General features: G+C 42.5%; 3 protein-coding genes across 4 annotated transcripts; 2 read left to right on the forward strand and 1 right to left on the reverse strand.

The window, feature by feature from the left end:
* Nucleotides 1-2561: 2561 nt before the first annotated feature.
* Nucleotides 2562-6666, forward strand: guca1ab.2 (guanylate cyclase activator 1Ab.2; the record flags this gene model as incomplete). Its single annotated transcript, XM_083668084.1, has 4 exons — nt 2562-2753; nt 5229-5378; nt 5749-5839; nt 6018-6666. The coding sequence occupies 4 exons, from the start codon at nt 2562-2564 to the stop codon at nt 6146-6148; spliced, it is 564 nt and encodes a 187-aa protein (XP_083524210.1). The 3' UTR covers nt 6149-6666.
* A 1496-nt stretch (nt 6667-8162) lies between these two features.
* On the forward strand, nt 8163-13333 carry irf6 (interferon regulatory factor 6). Its single transcript, XM_083667492.1, has 8 exons — nt 8163-8424; nt 9136-9327; nt 9455-9650; nt 9791-9889; nt 10155-10415; nt 10860-11252; nt 11393-11511; nt 11670-13333. Exons 2-8 carry the CDS (start codon nt 9145-9147, stop codon nt 11898-11900), a joined length of 1482 nt encoding a protein of 493 aa, XP_083523618.1. The 5' UTR covers nt 8163-8424; nt 9136-9144; the 3' UTR covers nt 11901-13333.
* A 32-nt stretch (nt 13334-13365) lies between these two features.
* Nucleotides 13366-18694, reverse strand: LOC310802893 (TRAF3-interacting JNK-activating modulator-like). 2 transcript variants are annotated; one of them, XM_083667493.1, is made up of 13 exons: nt 18555-18694; nt 17858-18231; nt 17206-17344; nt 16910-16979; nt 16768-16795; nt 16382-16411; nt 16045-16140; nt 15338-15409; nt 15057-15197; nt 14748-14885; nt 14405-14609; nt 14154-14236; nt 13366-13962 (listed from the first exon to the last, which is right to left on the reverse strand). In XM_083667493.1, the coding sequence occupies exons 2-13, from the start codon at nt 18221-18223 to the stop codon at nt 13765-13767; spliced, it is 1566 nt and encodes a 521-aa protein (XP_083523619.1). In that variant the 5' UTR covers nt 18224-18231; nt 18555-18694; the 3' UTR covers nt 13366-13764. The 2 variants fall into 2 exon arrangements, with proteins under 2 accessions (XP_083523619.1, XP_083523620.1); XM_083667494.1 differs by lacking the exon at nt 18555-18694 and having other exon boundaries at nt 17858-18526.
* Between the last annotated feature and the right edge of the window lie 287 nt (nt 18695-18981).

An 18981-nucleotide genomic window follows, 5' to 3' on the forward strand; every position in this document is an offset into this window, starting at 1 on the left:
AACACGTGTGGCCTGCGAAACTATTCACAACTTAACAGGTGAAAAATATCTAAAAAATGTCTAGAAACACACATAAGGCATACATTCCATTCACTAAAATTTATTTATAAAGAGACTGTAAATACCCAACAGGTGACTTGACAAATGTATCTCAGAAATGTATTATTCAGAAAAACACAGTTAACATGATTTCCCCCCTGGCTAGATTTATGTACCAATGGTATGTTTCAATTGGTGAGCACTGTCTGCTGCACCTTCCCATGGTTGTCGTGGAGACAGAAACTGGATTGGTCGGTCCTGTTTTTATGTCCTGAATGTGAAGTCACCATGTCGACTAATGCAGAAAATGTTTAGAATGTGCTGGCACTTCCCTGGCTCTGAAAGCACAGCCACCTGTCCTCAACCCAGGAAGTCATCAAACTATAAACTTTATTTATATAACACGTTTTACACTGCAGATCCCTATCTGAGATAACAGTCGTGCTTGATATAGCGTGTGTTATGACACAGCTTGTGCTTTTCTATTAATGATTTACTTCCAGGTAGTTTATGAGTATTGCTCTTCTTCCTAAAATGTAATAAATTAGATAGCTTTGATAAGATTCGATATTGGCTGCAAACAAAATAAAAAGTGATATTATGGAAATTATAAGAGTATAGTTTGAATAGCCTATGAATCCACTTCTTTAGTGGTTGACCTAAACATTGCCAATGACTGTTGTGGAGTTTGCTAAAGGCCAGAGAGTGGATTGTGGTTTGATTTAAGTTGATCTCTGTCTGCCAAGGCTTCAGCGATGACATCATCACAATGCATTGTGATGTCATAGACCAAACACTTAACATCAAGTCCATCTGGCCAGTTAAGTCTCACTACCCAGAGCCATCAGGAGGTAGACTCATTATTTTGGGGGGAAGGGGAAGTCAAGGCTAAACTCCCACCGCTGTCTTTGCTCAGTTCAATCGCCTTGCAGCCCAATCTCTCACCATGATGGAGCTGACATCAGATGTAGGAGCCTCAAGGAGGTCTCAGGTAACTGAAAACTGCTCTACATAGTATTTAGAGTCAAAACTAGGGTAAGCCATACGTATCACTTACTGTAGGGCAAGAGAAAAAGACAGATATTAAGCACTTTAAGAGTTATGAACTGAAACATCTGGCTGAACAAGACCACTGAAGTGTATAATCTACAACATCGTCGACTACTGTTAGCAGAACAACAAATGGACACATTAAAACAAAAAATATCAAATTCGCCTTACATTCTTTATCAGCATTTCATTTTGAACATCAAATAATCTCAGGAATGTATCACCCCCTAAAATACATTGGGAGAGCATACTACACTACTCCCCATTCACCATTGTATAAGTCCATTCCCTAAGTTGAATTGGGCATTTGATTCCCTTAGGTGCTGAAGAACCCGCTGAAGACCCTTGTGCCTGTCAACGCCAGCAGAAACAGAGTGGTGGACAAGCAGATGGATCTTCTGGTCTTCTCCTGGAGACGGCAGCAGCATGGCAGGACCCTCTTGCCCCCTATGACCCACCACCACGGTCATCAGGCCACCAAACCCTCAAACGGCCCCCCCAGCCAAGAGTCACTACCTCGGCTGAACGTTGGCTCCAACTCCCTGACACCGTTCTACACAGTGGTGAAGCCCACCTGCGGGTATCGCTTTTCATGGGAGACAGACCACAAACGCCGCCACATCGGCATTCCTGCCAGCAACCCAGTCATGTGGAGAAGTTGCTAGGCAGCGTCTGACAATAAACAGTTAAGCTGCCACACTGTTAGACTGTGTTTTGTGTCTGAGCTTTGAGTTTCCTACTTTGTTAAATTAGTATTCTTTTTGGTCACTATACTATTGTTAAATTGTATATTTTTTGGTAATGGTAAATTTGATAAATTGTAAGGGTACATTTCGATAGTACAGTGTAGAATTATGATGGTGTGTTTTTGGCAAGTAAAATTCAAGGTGTAGGCTATAGTATGACTAATAGGAAAATGAGTGGCTTTTGACTGAAATTAGCTATTTAGCATGCAAGACCTCAGACAACCTTTGATTTGAGTCAGGTGTTAGATGTCATTAACCGTAATGCAGTGACCATTCCCCAAAGGATATACAGTATTACTTAAGACCCCTTAGGTATGTAGGTTGTCAACAAAACAAACACACCATACTGTCATAAGATTGTACATAAGATAAATTGCTTAATAGGACAAGTGGCAAATAGCATCACCTTATGTGAAAGACTAAACAAACTCAAATCAGTCCGTTGAACTTGATTTAGAGACTTTCGTATTTCTATTCTCCATAATCACTCATGTGATTGACAAATGGATGGATTAACGAGGGGTTAGTACTTTGTCACAGGCGCACAAAGCTGTGATTGGCTGATGTGAAGCTCTCAGAATCCCTGTTGTGGCAAACAGTTATTTGCATCTAAACTTGGAAGGGTCACTCACTGACTTGGGATTGTTGCGTCTACATCGACGTGTTACGTGTTTTTTTAATTTGGTTTATTTGAATTGCCCATAGCGGTAGAGATACAAGATAAATATGGGGAGTAACAGCTCTTTGGAGGATTTCAGCGCCCTCGAGAGTCATCGGTGGTACAGGAAATTTATGACGGAGTGCCCATCTGGACTTCTCACCTTCTACGAATTCAAGAAGTTTTTCGGAATGAAAAACTTATCGGAAACTTCAAACGACTACGTTATGACCATGTTTGAAACGTTTGATCTGAATAACGTAAGAGAATCTCGTGTATTTATGTGTATCTAACGTGATTTTTATGACTCAATCATCATGACATGTTTTCGTTTATCACTCATCTTAAATATGACATGTTATTCCCCAGAGCTGGGTCACAAATAACCTAGTTTAGGAAAAGGTTGTTTTGCAGGTTGTCATCTATTTGATTATCCGTGTGCCTGATCTAATAGACCCTCTATCGGATGAATGTTATTTGTTTTACTTTTTAGTTTACATTTTGTCATAAACATGCCGCATTTTAAGGGAGAAAGGGGAACCAGCATCCCATTCCTTCCCCATAATCCCATTGACAACTATAACCCTAACCTTAACCAAACCAACAACCCTAACCCAGAACCTAACCCTATTCTTAAACCTAAACATAACTGAACAGGTGAAATTCACTATCGGTTTGCTGGTCAGTCAGTTACCCTTAATTTTTCACTGCATGTTGTCATCCAGCCATCTGTATCGTTGTGCGTCATGCCAATGTGGATTGCAAGCACAACGTCACTCACAGATATAGACTACAACGATTAACACAGATCGCCTCGGAGGCCACTGAGCTCCCCTTTTGCTTCTAGTGACAGAGATCTTTCCTAACTGGATTACCCCAAGACCGTAAACTCAGATCAAGATAGTGGGAAATCCTTATTGTAGCTAATGGTTGCCAAACAATCCGTGTGAAAGACACCTGACCAAGGCAATTACACACATTCTCACTTGGCTGTTTATATACCTGACTGACTTATCTAATAGTAAGGGTCATTTTTGTTAGCAGTTGTTCAATTTAAATCAATATTTGTATTCAAAAACATATCTGAACACAGAAAAGAAAAGGTAGCTTATCATACATGTGACCAACAATCCTTTTTCTATTAGCCTGTATTTTATTGAATAGTTATTTGTTTTATTCATAATAGAACTTAATGGACTGTGCTGTGATTTACAATGATTGGGCCTAATAGCCTAAAGAGTGTTTTTTTCAGCATGCATGATGCAACTAAAATGAAGCTTGAACACGTAACTGTGGTCTCATAGATTATCTTACAAGTGGCTTACACCCACCACCAAAGTGGCCTTAGAGCAGCAGGGTGACATAAGCATTTACCTCACCTGCTGGCACAAACACAGTAGACCAAAGAGAACTAAAGATAGCCCACTGGTCACCCGTATTGAGTAGAATTGAATGCAACAAGCCCATTGAATGACTTGAATGATGTTCTGCAATGCTTCCGAATAATGCTTCAGAAGGTAGCAAAAATTGTGCTCTTGAGAATCAAGGGATTAAATAAACTGTGAAAATTAGAGGCTATGGCTTGTATCTCTGAAGTAATAGGACTAAAGTTTCATTAAAAACCTAAACCAATGCCTGGATTTAATACATTGCAGATAGTGGGTTTCTAGTATAACATAAAAGACAATAATTAACAATAATCCTTAAGGAAACAGTGACTACAGGGTGAATCTGAAACCATTCGAATAACATGCTTTTTATCTGCTCAAGAAGAGTCATATTTTGTACTTATCCTAGAAATCTGGTCACTATCTGCAATGGGTTTAATCCTGGACCAAGGCACTCCCATCTATTTCTTTAAGCATGAATGACTCTCAAAAAAGGCTGGTAGGCATATCATACTAATGTTTCATGTCAGTGCATAACATAGCATACTCTTTTTTTTTTTATATACAATGAATTTCGGCAACAATACAACAGTAATGAACTCCAAACTCATGTCCCGATAGTATAGAATAGGACAGTAACACATTGACAGTATCTGTGTCATATGTATTGAGTCTTTTTTTGTTGTGTCTTTTTTTGTTGAGTCTTTAATTGTTGTGTGTCTTGCAGTGGATCACGTCGCTTAAACTCTATAGATAGAGAATAGCTGTGCAGAGTTGTAATCCTGTTATTGTTGAGCGGTCTCAAGAAGGGTTATGGGTGGCTGGTGATCCTCAACTGAGAGAAACTCTTGACCCACACCACCATTCAAACTTTTTAATAATATTAGATGGGATCATGGTGATTGCATATTCACGGCATTGGGAGATGGACCAGTATTTGTTAATTGTGTACGTTGTAAATGAGTATCTGTTAATTGTGTAAGTTGTAAAACATTTAAATTATATTAGGTTATGAAATATCCTAACACAAGAGAAATGTTGATGCATGAAGAGAGATGTGACATGTTGTACAGACATTACTACAAAACGATACCAGACATATTAGCTGTAGACCATACAAATCATATCATACGTGTTCATTTGTCCCACATTTTTGTTTTTTTCCCCTTAATGATTGAATTGTCATAGGGTACATGCAATGGGTTGTAGGCCATGGTAGTAATGTAAAATGTCAGCGTTTCAGAGAAAATTGCTGGTTTCACTATTCACTGGTTTTATTGGTGATATCTGTCACAACAAAGTTTGTTAAACTGTTAAATCTATTTTATGTTATTGCATGTTCTGCAGGATGGCTATATTGACTTCATGGAGTACGTGGCAGCGCTCAGTTTAGTGCTGACGGGACGGGTGCAGCAGAAGCTACGCTGGTCCTTTAAATTGTACGATGTGGACGGGAGTGGCTGTATCGACCGCGGTGAACTTCTCCTCATCTTTAAGGTAACAATGGACAAACAAAACCCTGTGTGATAACCCATTAGAGGGTCATCAGATGTGTGACAACCCATTAAAGGGTCATCAGATGTGTGACAGCCCATTAGAGGGTTAGATGTGTGAACTCCTGTAAGATGGTATATGAGATGGTAAATGATGTGTTGGAGATCAATTCCAAGACTTGGCTGACACCTACTGGTTACAAAGAATAATATTTCACTTACAGTTTCAGGGGCCCCTGGAAGTTATTGGTTCTAGTCATATTATGTACATGTCAATGTCCTAGTCAGACTATCTGAGTAAAAAGCATATTTTTTGTCTTTCGTAGGTTCTGTTTTTTTAACACTGACTCTCTCTTCCCTTCTCTCTACACTAGGCCATCCATGCCATCAATGGATTTCAGAATGATATGTCAGTCGAGGACTTTACCAACATGGTGTTTAACAAGATTGACAGCAATGGAGATGGTAAGATTCCTCAACTCATTGTATCTTTCTGTTTCCAAAAAATGTCCATTAGTCTCAGAGTGTATGTGTGTGTGTGTGCGCGCGCGTGTGCGTGTGCGTGTGTGTGTGTGTGTGTGTGCGTGTGTGTGTGTGCGTGTGTGTGTGTGTGTGTGTATGTCTGTGTTTGTTTGTGTCTCAGGTGAGCTGTCCCTCGAGGAGTTTCTGGAGGGCATACAGAATGATGCGGTGCTGCTGAAGATACTGACTGAGAGTTTAGACATGTCACATATCGTCCAACGGATCTATGGAGAGATGCATACCAGTCAGTAGTTTTGCAGCTTTAAAAACACCAGTTTAAAGCATGACTGTGCCAAAACAGGAAGAATGCACAGTGCACTCAGGGCAACTGGAATGTGGCAGCCAGACAGAGAGGACTCCAAAGGACTATAATGAATGAGATTGTAAGCTGGGGTGATCTGGTCACTGTGAAGGAGCATGTCTAGTGATTTAGCTATCTCAAATTTTGTAAATAAAAACTCCATGCATGGAGTTTTTCTTAACAGTTCCATATGTTTTCTCTCTGTTTGCACCTCCAGTGACAATAAGTACATATTTTCTTTATTCAGCTACCTCATGTTCTGAAATGATAAGAAAACATAATATTAATGGATGTGAAAACAACTTTACATTGTACTGTGCACTCTGTAGGGCTGGTGAGTTAAACTGGAAATCCTACGTGGATGTTTTGAAATAGTGTTCACCAAGCACCTAACACTTGACTCTAAAAAGTGTCGCACCATGGAAAGTAAGCACTGTTTGCCCCTGTACAATACTCCATTCATGTTCAACTTAAGTGCACTTTCTTGTTAAAAGAAACTTGATGAATATGACATACTTTGCTTCTTGTAACCTAGTTTTTCTGACTAGTGATGTATACAGTAGCTTTAAACATGTTGAAATAAATAAATTCATTGCTATTTATCATAACTACAACTGAACTACCACTGTAAATGTTTATGATTTACCACTCAAGGGAAACACATGTATGTACATGTATATATCACTCAAAGAATGACATGGAAATATAGCTAATCCCAAACAGTACAAGTACACGTATGATATATCTACTCTATGAGATTTGTTAACAGTTTTGATGATTGCAATGATAACATCCTTACTCTACCTCTTAAATAAAACTTTCTCAAATCAGACCTTGCCTCAGTGACTCATCTTAAATGTGGGTCTGGAGATGATAATAATAGATGAATAGGCTATTTCTCTATAGAAACATCCTCCAACATAGACTATGGCTACCATTCTTCACTTCTTTCACCTCCATTGGTTTTCAGTGGAATTATTGTCCTATTAAATGCTTATTTTCCCTTCTGTATCACGATCTCAAATTTAAATGTAAACAACAGACTTCGGTTAGGCTAGAGGCTCACTTAATTTGCCTATGGTGTCAGTGAAATTAACCATCCTTTTGTCTGGTCATTTCAAGGAATTATGGGAAGGATCTTTGTGACACACTCAAAGAAAATAAATGGAAAGGGGGATATGTCCCACATACCTGACTCCACAGAACTTATTACATTGTTACCCTGAAACGACAACTAGGAAGTGAACATTAGACTCATTCCCATCAGTAACAAATCCGACAAAGATGTAAATGTGGGCTATTGTGGCATTGTTCACAAAATCCAAATAATGTAAATAAACACCAATGCAGCCTACAATTCAAAACATACACACACACACACACGCACACACACACGCGCGCGCACACACACACACACACACACACACACACACACACACACACACACACACGCGCGCGATTGTTAATCAGATCCCAACCAGTGCCGAAACTATGACATTGAGGGTAGTCCCCAAGACACATGAGCAGTGGTGACTTGGCACGCGCACACCATTGGTAAAAGGCCGTGGGCAGTTTCTGGGTGTGGCTGCACCGTGTAGGCATGGCTATCCTGAATGGGCTATACTGTACATCACAAACAATATAGGTAACTAGGACCATATGTGTTCATAACAAAAGGCACGTGTGAGACAACAACTGATTTCAATAACTGTCGAATGGTCATGCTCCGAGGGCTTTATCCCCCCCCCCGCTCACATTGCATTCGAAAACTACAGAACGAGTCTTATTTCATTGGACTATGTCAAATGTTTCTAGACTATAATCGACAATACTGTACAATAGACAATTGATAAAGCCTAACATAGTCATTGTGAATCATATGACCACAAGAAGTTCGCATCGAAAGTAGGTATTTCTTTTTCTCAGCTGGAAAGGTGTGCCAGACGTGTACGTATGACGTCACGTCATACCTGAGTTTCGGGAAGGAATAGGGGAGGCCCAAAAACTGGCCCATTTCAACAACATTACCAAAAGTGCTCTCTCAAGGTAGGACATTATTCGTGGTTTAACCATCGGTTTAACCATTCGTTGAACCATCTAGTCTGATTGTGACGGATACATACCCTGCTACGTTGAGGAGACGAAAAAACAAATTCCCAGAAGATTTAAATTGACTTTATTCCCGGATAGAAAGAAGGCACTTCCTGGTCGCCAGCTTCAACTGCAGGTAAGTTTCGCAGCAGTTTGTATGTTTAATTTGCTCATAGGAAACTGTTAATAAAAAGTACAACTATGTTTTCTTTTTTCCTCTCTGTAGCCTAAGCCTATTGCTTACGTTTTGCTACGTTCTTATGGTATGCAAAACATTTAGTTGCTCAACTATTATCGAAAGATTTGGTCGCAACTGATTGCACCGTGCCGTAAACTGGACTCTACTTTTAAATCATGAAGTAAATAATGACTGCTGTAAGATTGGACATATTTGCATTTAGGAAATATACATTTCCATTGAAAACAGCAGATAAAATACCTTCAGAAGGCACAGCTTCCCATGCAATGAGCCACTCCATGAGTTATGATCTTGATAGGAGGTTAAATTAACCCGACCATGGATGGAGATGCACTTTGAGGCACATTTTTGGTGACAGGTGGTTGGGTTATCTGTGATGTAGCATGATGGACTGAACTACAAGTGCACTTTGTGTTAATCTATGCATCCCAAATAACCCCATGTCTGTTTGGATAACTATGTAGGCTGTGTGTTTAATTCCCTCAGTCAAGATGAAGGCTATGCCCATCCAGCACACTGTATTTTCAGAAAATCCTATAGTGCTTCTTTTTGAAGTTTCGATTAAGATGCTTTAGATGTCTAAGGGCTCCACCCTCTGCAATGTGTCCTTTCTCAGTTTCCCACCCTCTGTTTCTCATCCCTGCCTAGGCAGTCAGGATGTCAGCCCCCCCACACACCCCACGGCGTGTTCGGCTCAAACCCTGGCTGGTTTCCCAGGTGGATAGCGGGCTCTACCCAGGCCTGGTGTGGATTGACCGGGACACCAAGCGCTTCAAGATCCCTTGGAAACACGCTACACGCCACACACCTCAGCAGGAGGAAGAGAACACAATCTTTAAAGTGAGTAAAGCAAATATTTATTACACAGTATGCAAAGCATGTTGGCCTGCAGTGAGTACAAATACTGTCGTTGTGGACTTTCTTTCCTGAATGTGTTGTTCGTCTTTCACCTCTCCCACTTCAACAGGCCTGGGCAGTGGAGACAGGAAAGTTCCATGAAGGTGCGGATGATCCTGACCCTGCCAAGTGGAAAGCCCAGCTTCGATGTGCCCTCAACAAGAGCCGCGAGTTCAACCTAATTTATGACGGCACCAAAGAAGTACCCATGAATCCCCTGAAGATCTATGATGTCTGCGACATTCCACAGCCCCTCAGTAACCCAGGTAACATGTCCATGGAGCATTTTACCAATGAAAACTCACTGTCATCTGCATTGGATTAGTTACATCATTTGGATTGTTTGGTATCAGGTTTGATGGTTTCTTGATCTCCTAATTTCCTTGTGATCTCTCCCTCCCCTCAGGTTCTTCAGACCCTGGGTCTTGGACACCTTATGAGGAAGATGGGGGTGATGATGATGTTCCAGAAACTCCAGAGTCCCTCCCTCCTTACCCACCCAATGGTCAGTTAAGGCAAAAGTCCCACTTGTATTTGTGTGACCTTAGTCCCCCTATTCATCTGTGTTTGCAGATCTGAAGGAACCCGATGGGTATCAGCAATATGATGATGGCTCCACCTAGCCATCTCATTGTTGTAGGGGAGCTTCTACAATATTATAATTCACCTATCCAGTTCTTTCAGATCTGCAAACGATGAAGAGGTTTTTGTTAAGTGTTGCTTGTGGCATGTCAAGAAATCATGCTTTGTTTCTCGTTTTCTCTGTCCAGGTGCCAGCCCATCTCCTCTTCATCTTATGTGGTCTCCTGCCGGGTCAGTATCGCCCATCCAGCCCCCCAGCTGTCCCCCTCCAAATGAATCATGGCCCAAAGAGGAGCCTGTGGATGTCTGGCCAAAGGAGGAACCTGTGGATGTGGAAATGGACAACACACCCCTGGAATTGCCCCCCGCTCCTCTGGAGATGCAGCCCCCTTCCATGTCAGAAGCCATGATGTTCGCCTCCCCAGAAATGTGGATCAGCTCCCTGCCCAGTGAGTCCTACACAGATAAACATCTCAATTAGAGTAATATATGACTGCTTACATACATTGATCACGTGGGAGCTAGCTTATCCATGGAGACCAGCTGGCCCTGTGTGGCTGAGTTGGTAGAGCGTGGCGCTTGTGTAACAGAGTTGAGATGGTAAGACTCACTCCTCAAGTTCAAATACCCCCACCGATAGCGTAGCTGTTCAAGACTCAGTCGGAGCAACCTGAATGGCGGGGCTACTATTTGCAACAACTTGATGTCTGTTTCACTAGCAACGCTAAGGTTGTGGGTTTGATTCCTGCTGATATCATATATACCAAAAATTTATGCACTCACTCATTGTACTGTAAATAGCATATATTATGATTAATATATAATAATGGTGCGCCTCAGACTGTGTCTTCATGAGTTTCTTACTTTTTCTTCATCCTCTCTCCCAATCTCAGTGACGGACCTGGAGGTGTCGTTCCAGTACCGGGGTAAGGAGGTGTGCCCGGCTATGACTGTCAGTAACCCCCAGGGCTGCAGGCTGTTCTACGGGGACCTGGGCCCCATGGTTAACCAGGAAGAGCTGTTTGGGCCTGTTAGCCTGGAGCAGCTGCGATTCCCCACCACCGAGCATATCGCCAATGACAAGCAGAGGGTCTTCACCAACCGGCTGCTGGACGTCATGGACCGAGGCCTCGTCCTGGAAGTCAACGGCCACGACATCTACGCCGTCCGCTTGTGCCAGTGCAAGGTGTACTGGTCGGGCCCCTGCGCCCCCAATCCGACTGCGCCCAACCTCATAGAGCGCCAGAGGAAGGTGAAACTCTTCTGCCTGGAATCTTTCCTCAGTGGTAAGTGCTGCTAACTGACTCCAGCTCCAACCCTCTGCATTTGTTTGTGTGGCATTGTATTGTAAGTGTGATGTGAAACTGAGTTACTGTGTGATTGTGGTTGTTATTGTGGTGACTATGTTTCTGTTTGATATGTGCAGGTGTGATAGCCCATCAGAGGGGCCAGACCTCAATCCCTCCTCAGTTTGACATCAACTTGTGCTTTGGAGAGGAGTGGCCTGATGGTAGGCCAAGGGAGAGGAAGCTCATCATGGTGCAGGTAGGAGACTGTCTTTGTAACGTAATGCTTAATAGTAAATGATTTTAAAATGTAGTTTTTCATTAATTTCTTTATAGTAGCCTTCAATTCATCCCTGTTTGGCTGGAGGTGAGGTCTATGCTGTAACTGACACATCTTCCCCCTCTGCTCCCTGCCAGATCATCCCTGTGGTGGCTCGTATGATCAACGAGATGTTCTCGGGCGACTGCACCCGGTCTTTCGACAGTGGCAGCGTGCGCCTGCAGATCTCCATCCCGGACATCAAGGACAACATTGTGACCCATCTGAAGCAGCTGTACCGCCTCCTTCAGACCCACCAGGGCCAGGAGGGCTGGCCTCTGCCCTCCGGGGCTGGAATACACCTGCCCCTGGCCCTGCAAGCCCAGTGAACCAGCCCAGGCTGGCTCCACCTTAACCAGGCCTTCACAGGTCTGGTGGACACTGTCCTCTTACTTACTGTTGCCCCACTACTGCTGACCTGTGAGAGTATATTATGGTCAGCACAGAAGTATATATGTTTCAATCGCGTAACAAGGCACGTACAATTGGCTCCTCAGTAGGAAAATGGAGGGGATGATTAAGCCTTTATAACCTCCATTAATCTGTTTTGTCCGTAAAGGTCCAGCATGTAGTTTTGCGTGTTGCAGCCTCAGCTGGCCACACTGAAAATTTGAAATCGTGCATATGCTACGTTTTTCTAATAGCGGCAAAATACAATAGGCACATGTCCTACCCGACACCAGATTTGAGAAAACTCTTTATTTGGACTATTATAGCACTGAGAGTTCTTCATCATGTGATCTCATTGCTTGATGACTACCGATTTGTCATGGCCATTTAGTGCTAAAGCTAAAATCTATGTACTGGACCTTTTTAAGCTTTGATATTTTGTAAGATGGCTATGTGTATATATTTTGGTGAATAGCACTGCTAGAGCCATGTTGACAGTCAGGAAAGCATCAGTCTGTTGTCGTAAAGCCCTGCACTATGTGAGTAGGAACTAGAGCAGCAGTGGGGGGACAACATGGGTCAAAGTCCTGCATACTGCAAGGCAGCATTTAGCATAGTTAATCAGTTATAGACATAACCCTATTCCTCAGTTACGCAGTACAGCCAGTGACATCTGGCGGGTCACTGAACTAGAGTTGTTCTGTAACTGCTAGTCATGAAACTGTGATCTGTTTTCTAGCTACCTGTTTTTAAACCATGAAGAAGTTCACAGATGTTTGATTGATGAGTGCTTCCAGCTCAGAATGCTAAGCATTTGGCTCAGAACACTAGTGGCAAACATAAATGAATTTTGTTTTATGATTACATCTTGATGCGCACATATTTGAATGTTTCCTCTATTGGTCATAGACTAGTTACTACTGTATTCAGTGCTGAGATCCAACCCTAATTTTTTTTAGACATTCTCACTGTATTCATTTGTTTGTATTATTATACCCTACCTGTGTCTGATTTGTATGGTACTACTAATGCAGTGTATATATAGGTCTTGATTCATGTTTTGGCAAACCAAATAGTTTGTTCTCTTCATTTAATTAGATGCCTCTGCATTTTTCCACGTACATTTACACTTTCAGGGTATTTCCAACCATTTTGGTCCAAAGCCTGAAATGTCACCTTTTTAAGTATTCTGTTTATTCAGAAAAATGGGAAACCAAAATGAAATGAATTAAATTATAATTGCATGGAAATATTGTTTAAGGGGTGTCACTGCGCTTTTGGGACAAAATGGAATCTTATGGCTGCATAAGCTCCCAACAACTTTCCCCTGTAGTTATTGGTATCATCATTTTATCAAATAAAAATGTGTGAAACTGGATGACTGTATTGTTGTATTGTTGTATTATTATTTCAAGATACCTTTTTAGATATGATCCAAATGGATGATTGTGTATCCAATAATGAAATGGGTTAGATTGCAAGTGGTTTAATTGTTGTGTCAGTTTTAATATTCAGTTAATCCAAATGTGTACTACTCTAAACACATTTGTATTGGGCTATGAAATAATGAGATGGGTCAGCATGAATATGAGGCAGTATTCACACAACACAGTGTGGTTTGACATCCTATTTGTAAATTGCCTTCAAGATGCAAAGACATTTACAGATATAAAAACATTTAAAATATAATTTGCATGATATCACTACACATTTATGAGTACAGTGGGCTAGGAAAACATTAACAGGAATACACATGGGGAACCAAGCCTTTCAGTTCTTCTCCACAGGTTCCTCCTATTGCAGTTATATGGGCCTATTGCATCCAGCATGCTCTGATGGTGTTGTGTCATAGTGGTACATCTCCATGCGTTCCTGTAGTGCTTGGCAAAGGACCCACAGCTGAGTTCTTATTAAGGGGAAATTAACCAACAACAATGTCAAAATGACCACCACCATGACTACCAGGAACAGGGACAGGATGATCCAGGGACAGCGTCGTCTCTTGGTGGGAAAGGAAATATTCCATCAGTATCAATAACTTATATAACAATGATATTGTTGTGCAGAACTAATACATTAGTGTTGGGATACACAGCGAAGACAGACAGTAACTGCCATTATGGCTCTGGGATTGAAGTAAAATGATAATGATGATAAGATGATAAGCAAGGGAATTGTTGACAGATTCTGACCTCTCTCCTCTGCGCTCCCAGCAGGCTTTGTTTGGTATTGCTTTGTGACATGTCTGGGTGAAACCGGTCATCCAAGGGATGCTCTAATGACAAAATATATGACAATGTCAACATATATGAATACAGACGAATACATAGTCAAAAAATACAAAGTCATAGTAAAAAAAACAGCACATTTATTGAGAAATGTCTTGAGTTGGCCTGTCCTGTTAACACATTGTGTTAACTTGTGAGTATACAGTGTAAAGCACCTATGGCATCCAGTTGTTGCCTTGCCATGTCCTCCTGCATCTGATCTCTGATGTTGTCTTGCTCCTGCTGTCTCCTTGTATCTAATTCTTCCCTGCAGGTCTGGAGGTTGTCCTCCAGGTGGCGTATCTGGAGATGGAGCCCAACCTCAGTCTGCTGGTGTAGCAGCAGCTGGCTCTGCAGGATGGCCTCATGTCCCGTCACTCTCTGAGAAGGAAGGAACACTGGACATATAAGGATACAGGGTGGTTCACCATTCTATATTTGCACATAGTTATGTGTGTGTGTGTGTGTGTGTGTGTGTGTGTGTGTGTGTGTGTGTGTGTGTGTGTGTATGGTGTGCACCTCTAGCTGGCTCTGTAGTAGATTTAGTTGGTCAACGTTCTGCTCCAGAGAAGTCTTCAGCTGGGTGCAGTTCCTCTTTTCCTCCTCATGGCGCTGTTTCCACATCATTGACTCAGCTTGGGCAGTCTGCAGCTCCATCTAGTGGATACACCAAACAGCAAGCGTAAAGCTGCTATAGTCAAGTACAAGCGAAACCCATTGTTGATGGTTCTACTGGATGTTTAGCCTTATAGCATTTTGTGTTATTTGGAACAATCTAACCCATGGTTTTAACAATCTAACCCATGGTTTTAACAATCTAACCCTCACCTCTAGGCTATGAGACCTCTCCTGGGCCTTGGTCTTCTGGCCAGTGACCCTCTGGAGGGCGGCCACAGCCCTCTCCTCCACCTCCTGCCTCTGCTGATCAGCATGCAGAAGCAGCCTCTTAGCTCCGTCCCTGGACAGCCTCTGAGAGAGAGAGGGGGATGTGTCAGTTAGCATGATGCTCATGCTCCCGAAGCAAATATAGCTATTTCAATAATACCTCTGTGGTGATTTCAGTCTGTTGATTTCATATGAAGCCGTATAGACTTTATGCCTGAACACACCTGAACACAGATTTTCAGCTGTGACTCTAGAGCCGCAATCTTTCCCTTCATCTGGTCCTCCTTGTAACAGACCTGTTAAGGGAGTGAGGGAGGGAGAGAGAGACATAGAGAGAGAGACATAGAGAGAGAGAAAACAAGTCAGACTGAATGGGAGATACTGGTAAAAAATGGCTCTGATCTACTTTCTTTTCTCCCTATGAGTCTCTCTATTTGTTTCCTCTCTCAGCTTCTTAGAGACAGGGTAACCACAGCTCCTCCACTGAGATGACAGATGAGCTGCTGTGAATGTGCCTTTGAAACCACATCCTCTCAGCTAGAGGACTGAACTAAACGGAGAATGCACTCATTAAGAGCACTGGCCTATCAGAATAACATTAAGTCCTTACACAGAGCAGTTGCCCAATAAGGTAACCTGCAGTCAAAGGACATGGCCTTCTCTTCACGAAACCACAGTCTCTGGTAGATAGAGTATGGGAGGGTGGGGACATTTAGAAACATAGGAATCAGGGTTGGGGACAGTTCCATTTCAATTCCGTCAATTCAGGAAGAAAACAGAAATTCCAATTCCAATTCTAAATTCTCCTCATTAAAAAAGTATAGAGGAAATTTAGAATTTGAATTTGAATGGCAGTTTACTTCCTGAATTGACTGAATTGAAGTGGAATTGACCCCAACCGTGATAGGCAAGAGAGAGACGGGGGTCCCACCTTCCACACATTATCCTGGGAGAGCAGTAGAGTAGAGGTGGTGTGCTGCAGTAGAGACAGCTTCTGCTTCAGAGTGTCCTCTCTCCACAGAGCCTCCTGTGTGAGGGACACATACACACACACACACACACACACACACACACACACACACACACACACACACACACACACACACACACACACACACACACACACACACACACACACACACACACACACACACACACACACACACACAACAAACACAGAGTGAGGCTGGGACAGAAACAGATACAAATATATCTGATATTAGAGATTGAAATAGCAATGTGTCAGTCACCCAGGCAGGTTTACACACCTTCAGATACTCAGCCAGTTGTAGGAGGTCCTGATGTCAGAGAGGGAGAGAGAGAGAGAGAGAGAGAAAGAGAGAAGGGGGGGTGGGGAGAGACTTGTGAGCTTTGGAGGAAGGGAGGACATCATACTTGTGATGGGTGGTGTCTTATGATACCACTAAAACAGTTCAGATAACATAACAACTGGGTGTTGTTAAACACAACTGATATGGGTGTCCCCTCCTGTCTTGTTCATAACTTTATGGGAATGGATGCATCCTGCCAAAGTGATTTATGATTTTGTAGATGGGGAAACTTCATTCTGTAGCTGTGGCTCATATTTGAATGACATATTTGAATCAACCCCCAACATTACATAGAGTCACAGTAGGAAGTGGGTTGTACTTACCTTCTCCTTTACAGTGACATAGCCAGACCTGTGAATGACAGGAAGGGGGTGGGGTCAGTGGTCCAAGTGTGATACTGTATGTATTTCACAAAGATAAGCTGTTCAACAAACAGATATCTTCATGTGAAAGTTATGAGCTTACTCTGTCTGACAGCAGGCATTCCTCTGTTCAAGTTGACTACTCAGTAGGCTTCTCTGGTCCTGTTGAACTCCTGAGAGAGATAGAGCGAGAGAGAGAGAGAGAGAGAGAGAGAGAGAGAGAGAGAGAGAGAGAGAGAGAGAGAGAGAGGAGGCTCATCCCTGAATTTTGTTCACACATACTGTAGTTATGTTGAAATTGATGTGTGATTATGGAATCCATATGACTTATTATTGATAAATTGACTTATTCCAAAACAATAACGACAGCTTCTGAAGCCTCAATGAGCTGTATCTTACCAGTATCTCTTGTACCCTTTAGTGGAGCCTCCTGTGGTATGGGAGGTAATGTTTGTGACATCTCAGAGGGAACTTTTTGTCGCCTTGTTTTCATTTGCCCCTCCGCCCCATGCAATGGTGGTGAGGTGATCCATGTCTCCTGGTGAAAAAAGTTTTGCATTCATGTCTGTTTGTCAGTCTTATCACTAGATAACACTTATCATAGAATAGAAGGCTTGTTCTGTCGGGTGATATATCGCTATGAGACCTACTGTCTGAAAGGATGAGGCAGTCATTTATTTTAGCAGTGTCTAAAGAGAGCCGGCTCAACCTATCTGGGGACCTTAAGAAAAACATTTTGGGTCCCCCCCACCTCGCACTTGTGACTCCCCGCAATTTTGTATTATTCTTTTTTGCACTCGGGGGCCCCTAGCGGTCAGGGGCCCAACACGCAGCGCATTGTCTGCATATAGGAAGAGCCAGCTCTGCGTCTAACATCCAAACAGTGACTGACCTCTCTAGTGACTCTGTAGTATTTGTCCAAATTGTTTTTAAACGTTTACCATTCCAGTGTTTTAATATATTGCTACAATGCAGACATACTTCATTCATTAGATGGGATTAGGATTGCCATCCAGGTAGGTTGTCATTAAAGTTGTCATCATGAGCTTACCTTGCCCAGGGAGTGTATATCAGGCCAGGTGATTCCTAGCTCCTCTGCTGATATGATTGACTGTCTTTTAATAAGAGGTGCTCTCTGCTTGTTTGTCCTCATGATGACTTTAGTCTCCTTGTTGGACTCATTCTCCAGGGGTGTGGCGGCCTGGGCGATATGCCTCCGTCTCTGGAACTCCATCTGTCTCTTCTCCTGCATCTCACTCTTCCAGTCTGCCTCCAGCTTGTGTCCAGGGCTGCGGCATGTCGTCACGTTGTTGCGATCTCTCAGGAACTCGTGTTTTGTCACCCGTTGTTCTAGCTTCTGGTCGTAACTCTCCATCCTTGGACGTCTCCTCCTAGGGGAGACTTTTTGGGTCTCCATTTTGTCAGCTGAAATTGAGCTTCATTAAGTTTCATTCAATCAAAAGTGCAAAATGAGTGGGTGTGTCAAAACAGGATGCGGTGTACGCAGCTTTGAAAAGAGAGAAATGAGCAAGTCAATTATGACTTGATGACACCAACATTATTGCACCTAAGGTGCAACATCATACTGTATGTATTTGCAGTATACACTGATGCACCACAAGCAGTAGAAGTTGTAGTCAGCGTGTACTCTCAATGAATGAAAGGTCTGCTATTCAGAGCTGAGAGATACATCAGAACTCACATCACACTCTAAGGAGCCGTAAGGACCATAAGAGAATTACACATACATCACCAGAACCGCAACTTGTCCTTTCCACACCCTTTCTGTCCTCTTGTGACCTTAGAAACAACAACAACTAAACTAAACATCAAACAGATCCAGCAGGTTGTTGTGTCTCTGGACTCTTTCCATCTGTCTTTAAATTCAGTAACTGTCACTTCTGACTTGCTCTAGCAACAGGAAATGAGAGAAACCACACGGTTCACAGCTGTTCCGCTATCATGGAGCCACATTGCATCCTCACTCTGTCGTCACACATGAGCAAACTGGCAGAGAAGTGACTGTGGGAGGAAACTCACATTTTGAGATGTAGGCATAATATACCGTGTGTGGGTGGTGTCTACTGAGGCGTTGTAGGCCTGCAGAATTTAAATCGTTCACACTTTATTTGGATAGATATATCCCTATATATAGATGATCTATAATTGCTCAAA

This window comes from Argentina silus (genome assembly GCF_951799395.1).
Source record: "Argentina silus genome assembly, chromosome: 4".
Taxonomy (NCBI): Eukaryota; Metazoa; Chordata; class Actinopteri; order Argentiniformes; family Argentinidae; genus Argentina; species Argentina silus.

Bases quoted from the DNA above. Each gene is read 5' to 3' on its own strand.
- irf6 (XM_083667492.1), top strand. From the start codon at position 9,145: ATGTCAGCCCCCCCACACACCCCACGGCGTGTTCGGCTCAAACCCTGG. The intron at 9,328-9,454 runs GTGAGTAAAGCA...CCACTTCAACAG, and splicing joins AAGAGAACACAATCTTTAAA to GCCTGGGCAGTGGAGACAGG. The intron at 10,416-10,859 runs GTGAGTCCTACA...TCCCAATCTCAG, and splicing joins GTGGATCAGCTCCCTGCCCA to TGACGGACCTGGAGGTGTCG.
- LOC310802893 (XM_083667493.1), bottom strand. From the start codon at position 18,223: ATGGAGACCCAAAAAGTCTCCCCTAGGAGGAGACGTCCAAGGATGGAG. The intron at 14,610-14,747 runs GTGCACACCATA...CTTCCTTCTCAG, and splicing joins TACTACAGAGCCAGCTAGAG to AGAGTGACGGGACATGAGGC. The intron at 14,237-14,404 runs GTGCTTTACACT...TTTTGTCATTAG, and splicing joins GCAACAACTGGATGCCATAG to AGCATCCCTTGGATGACCGG.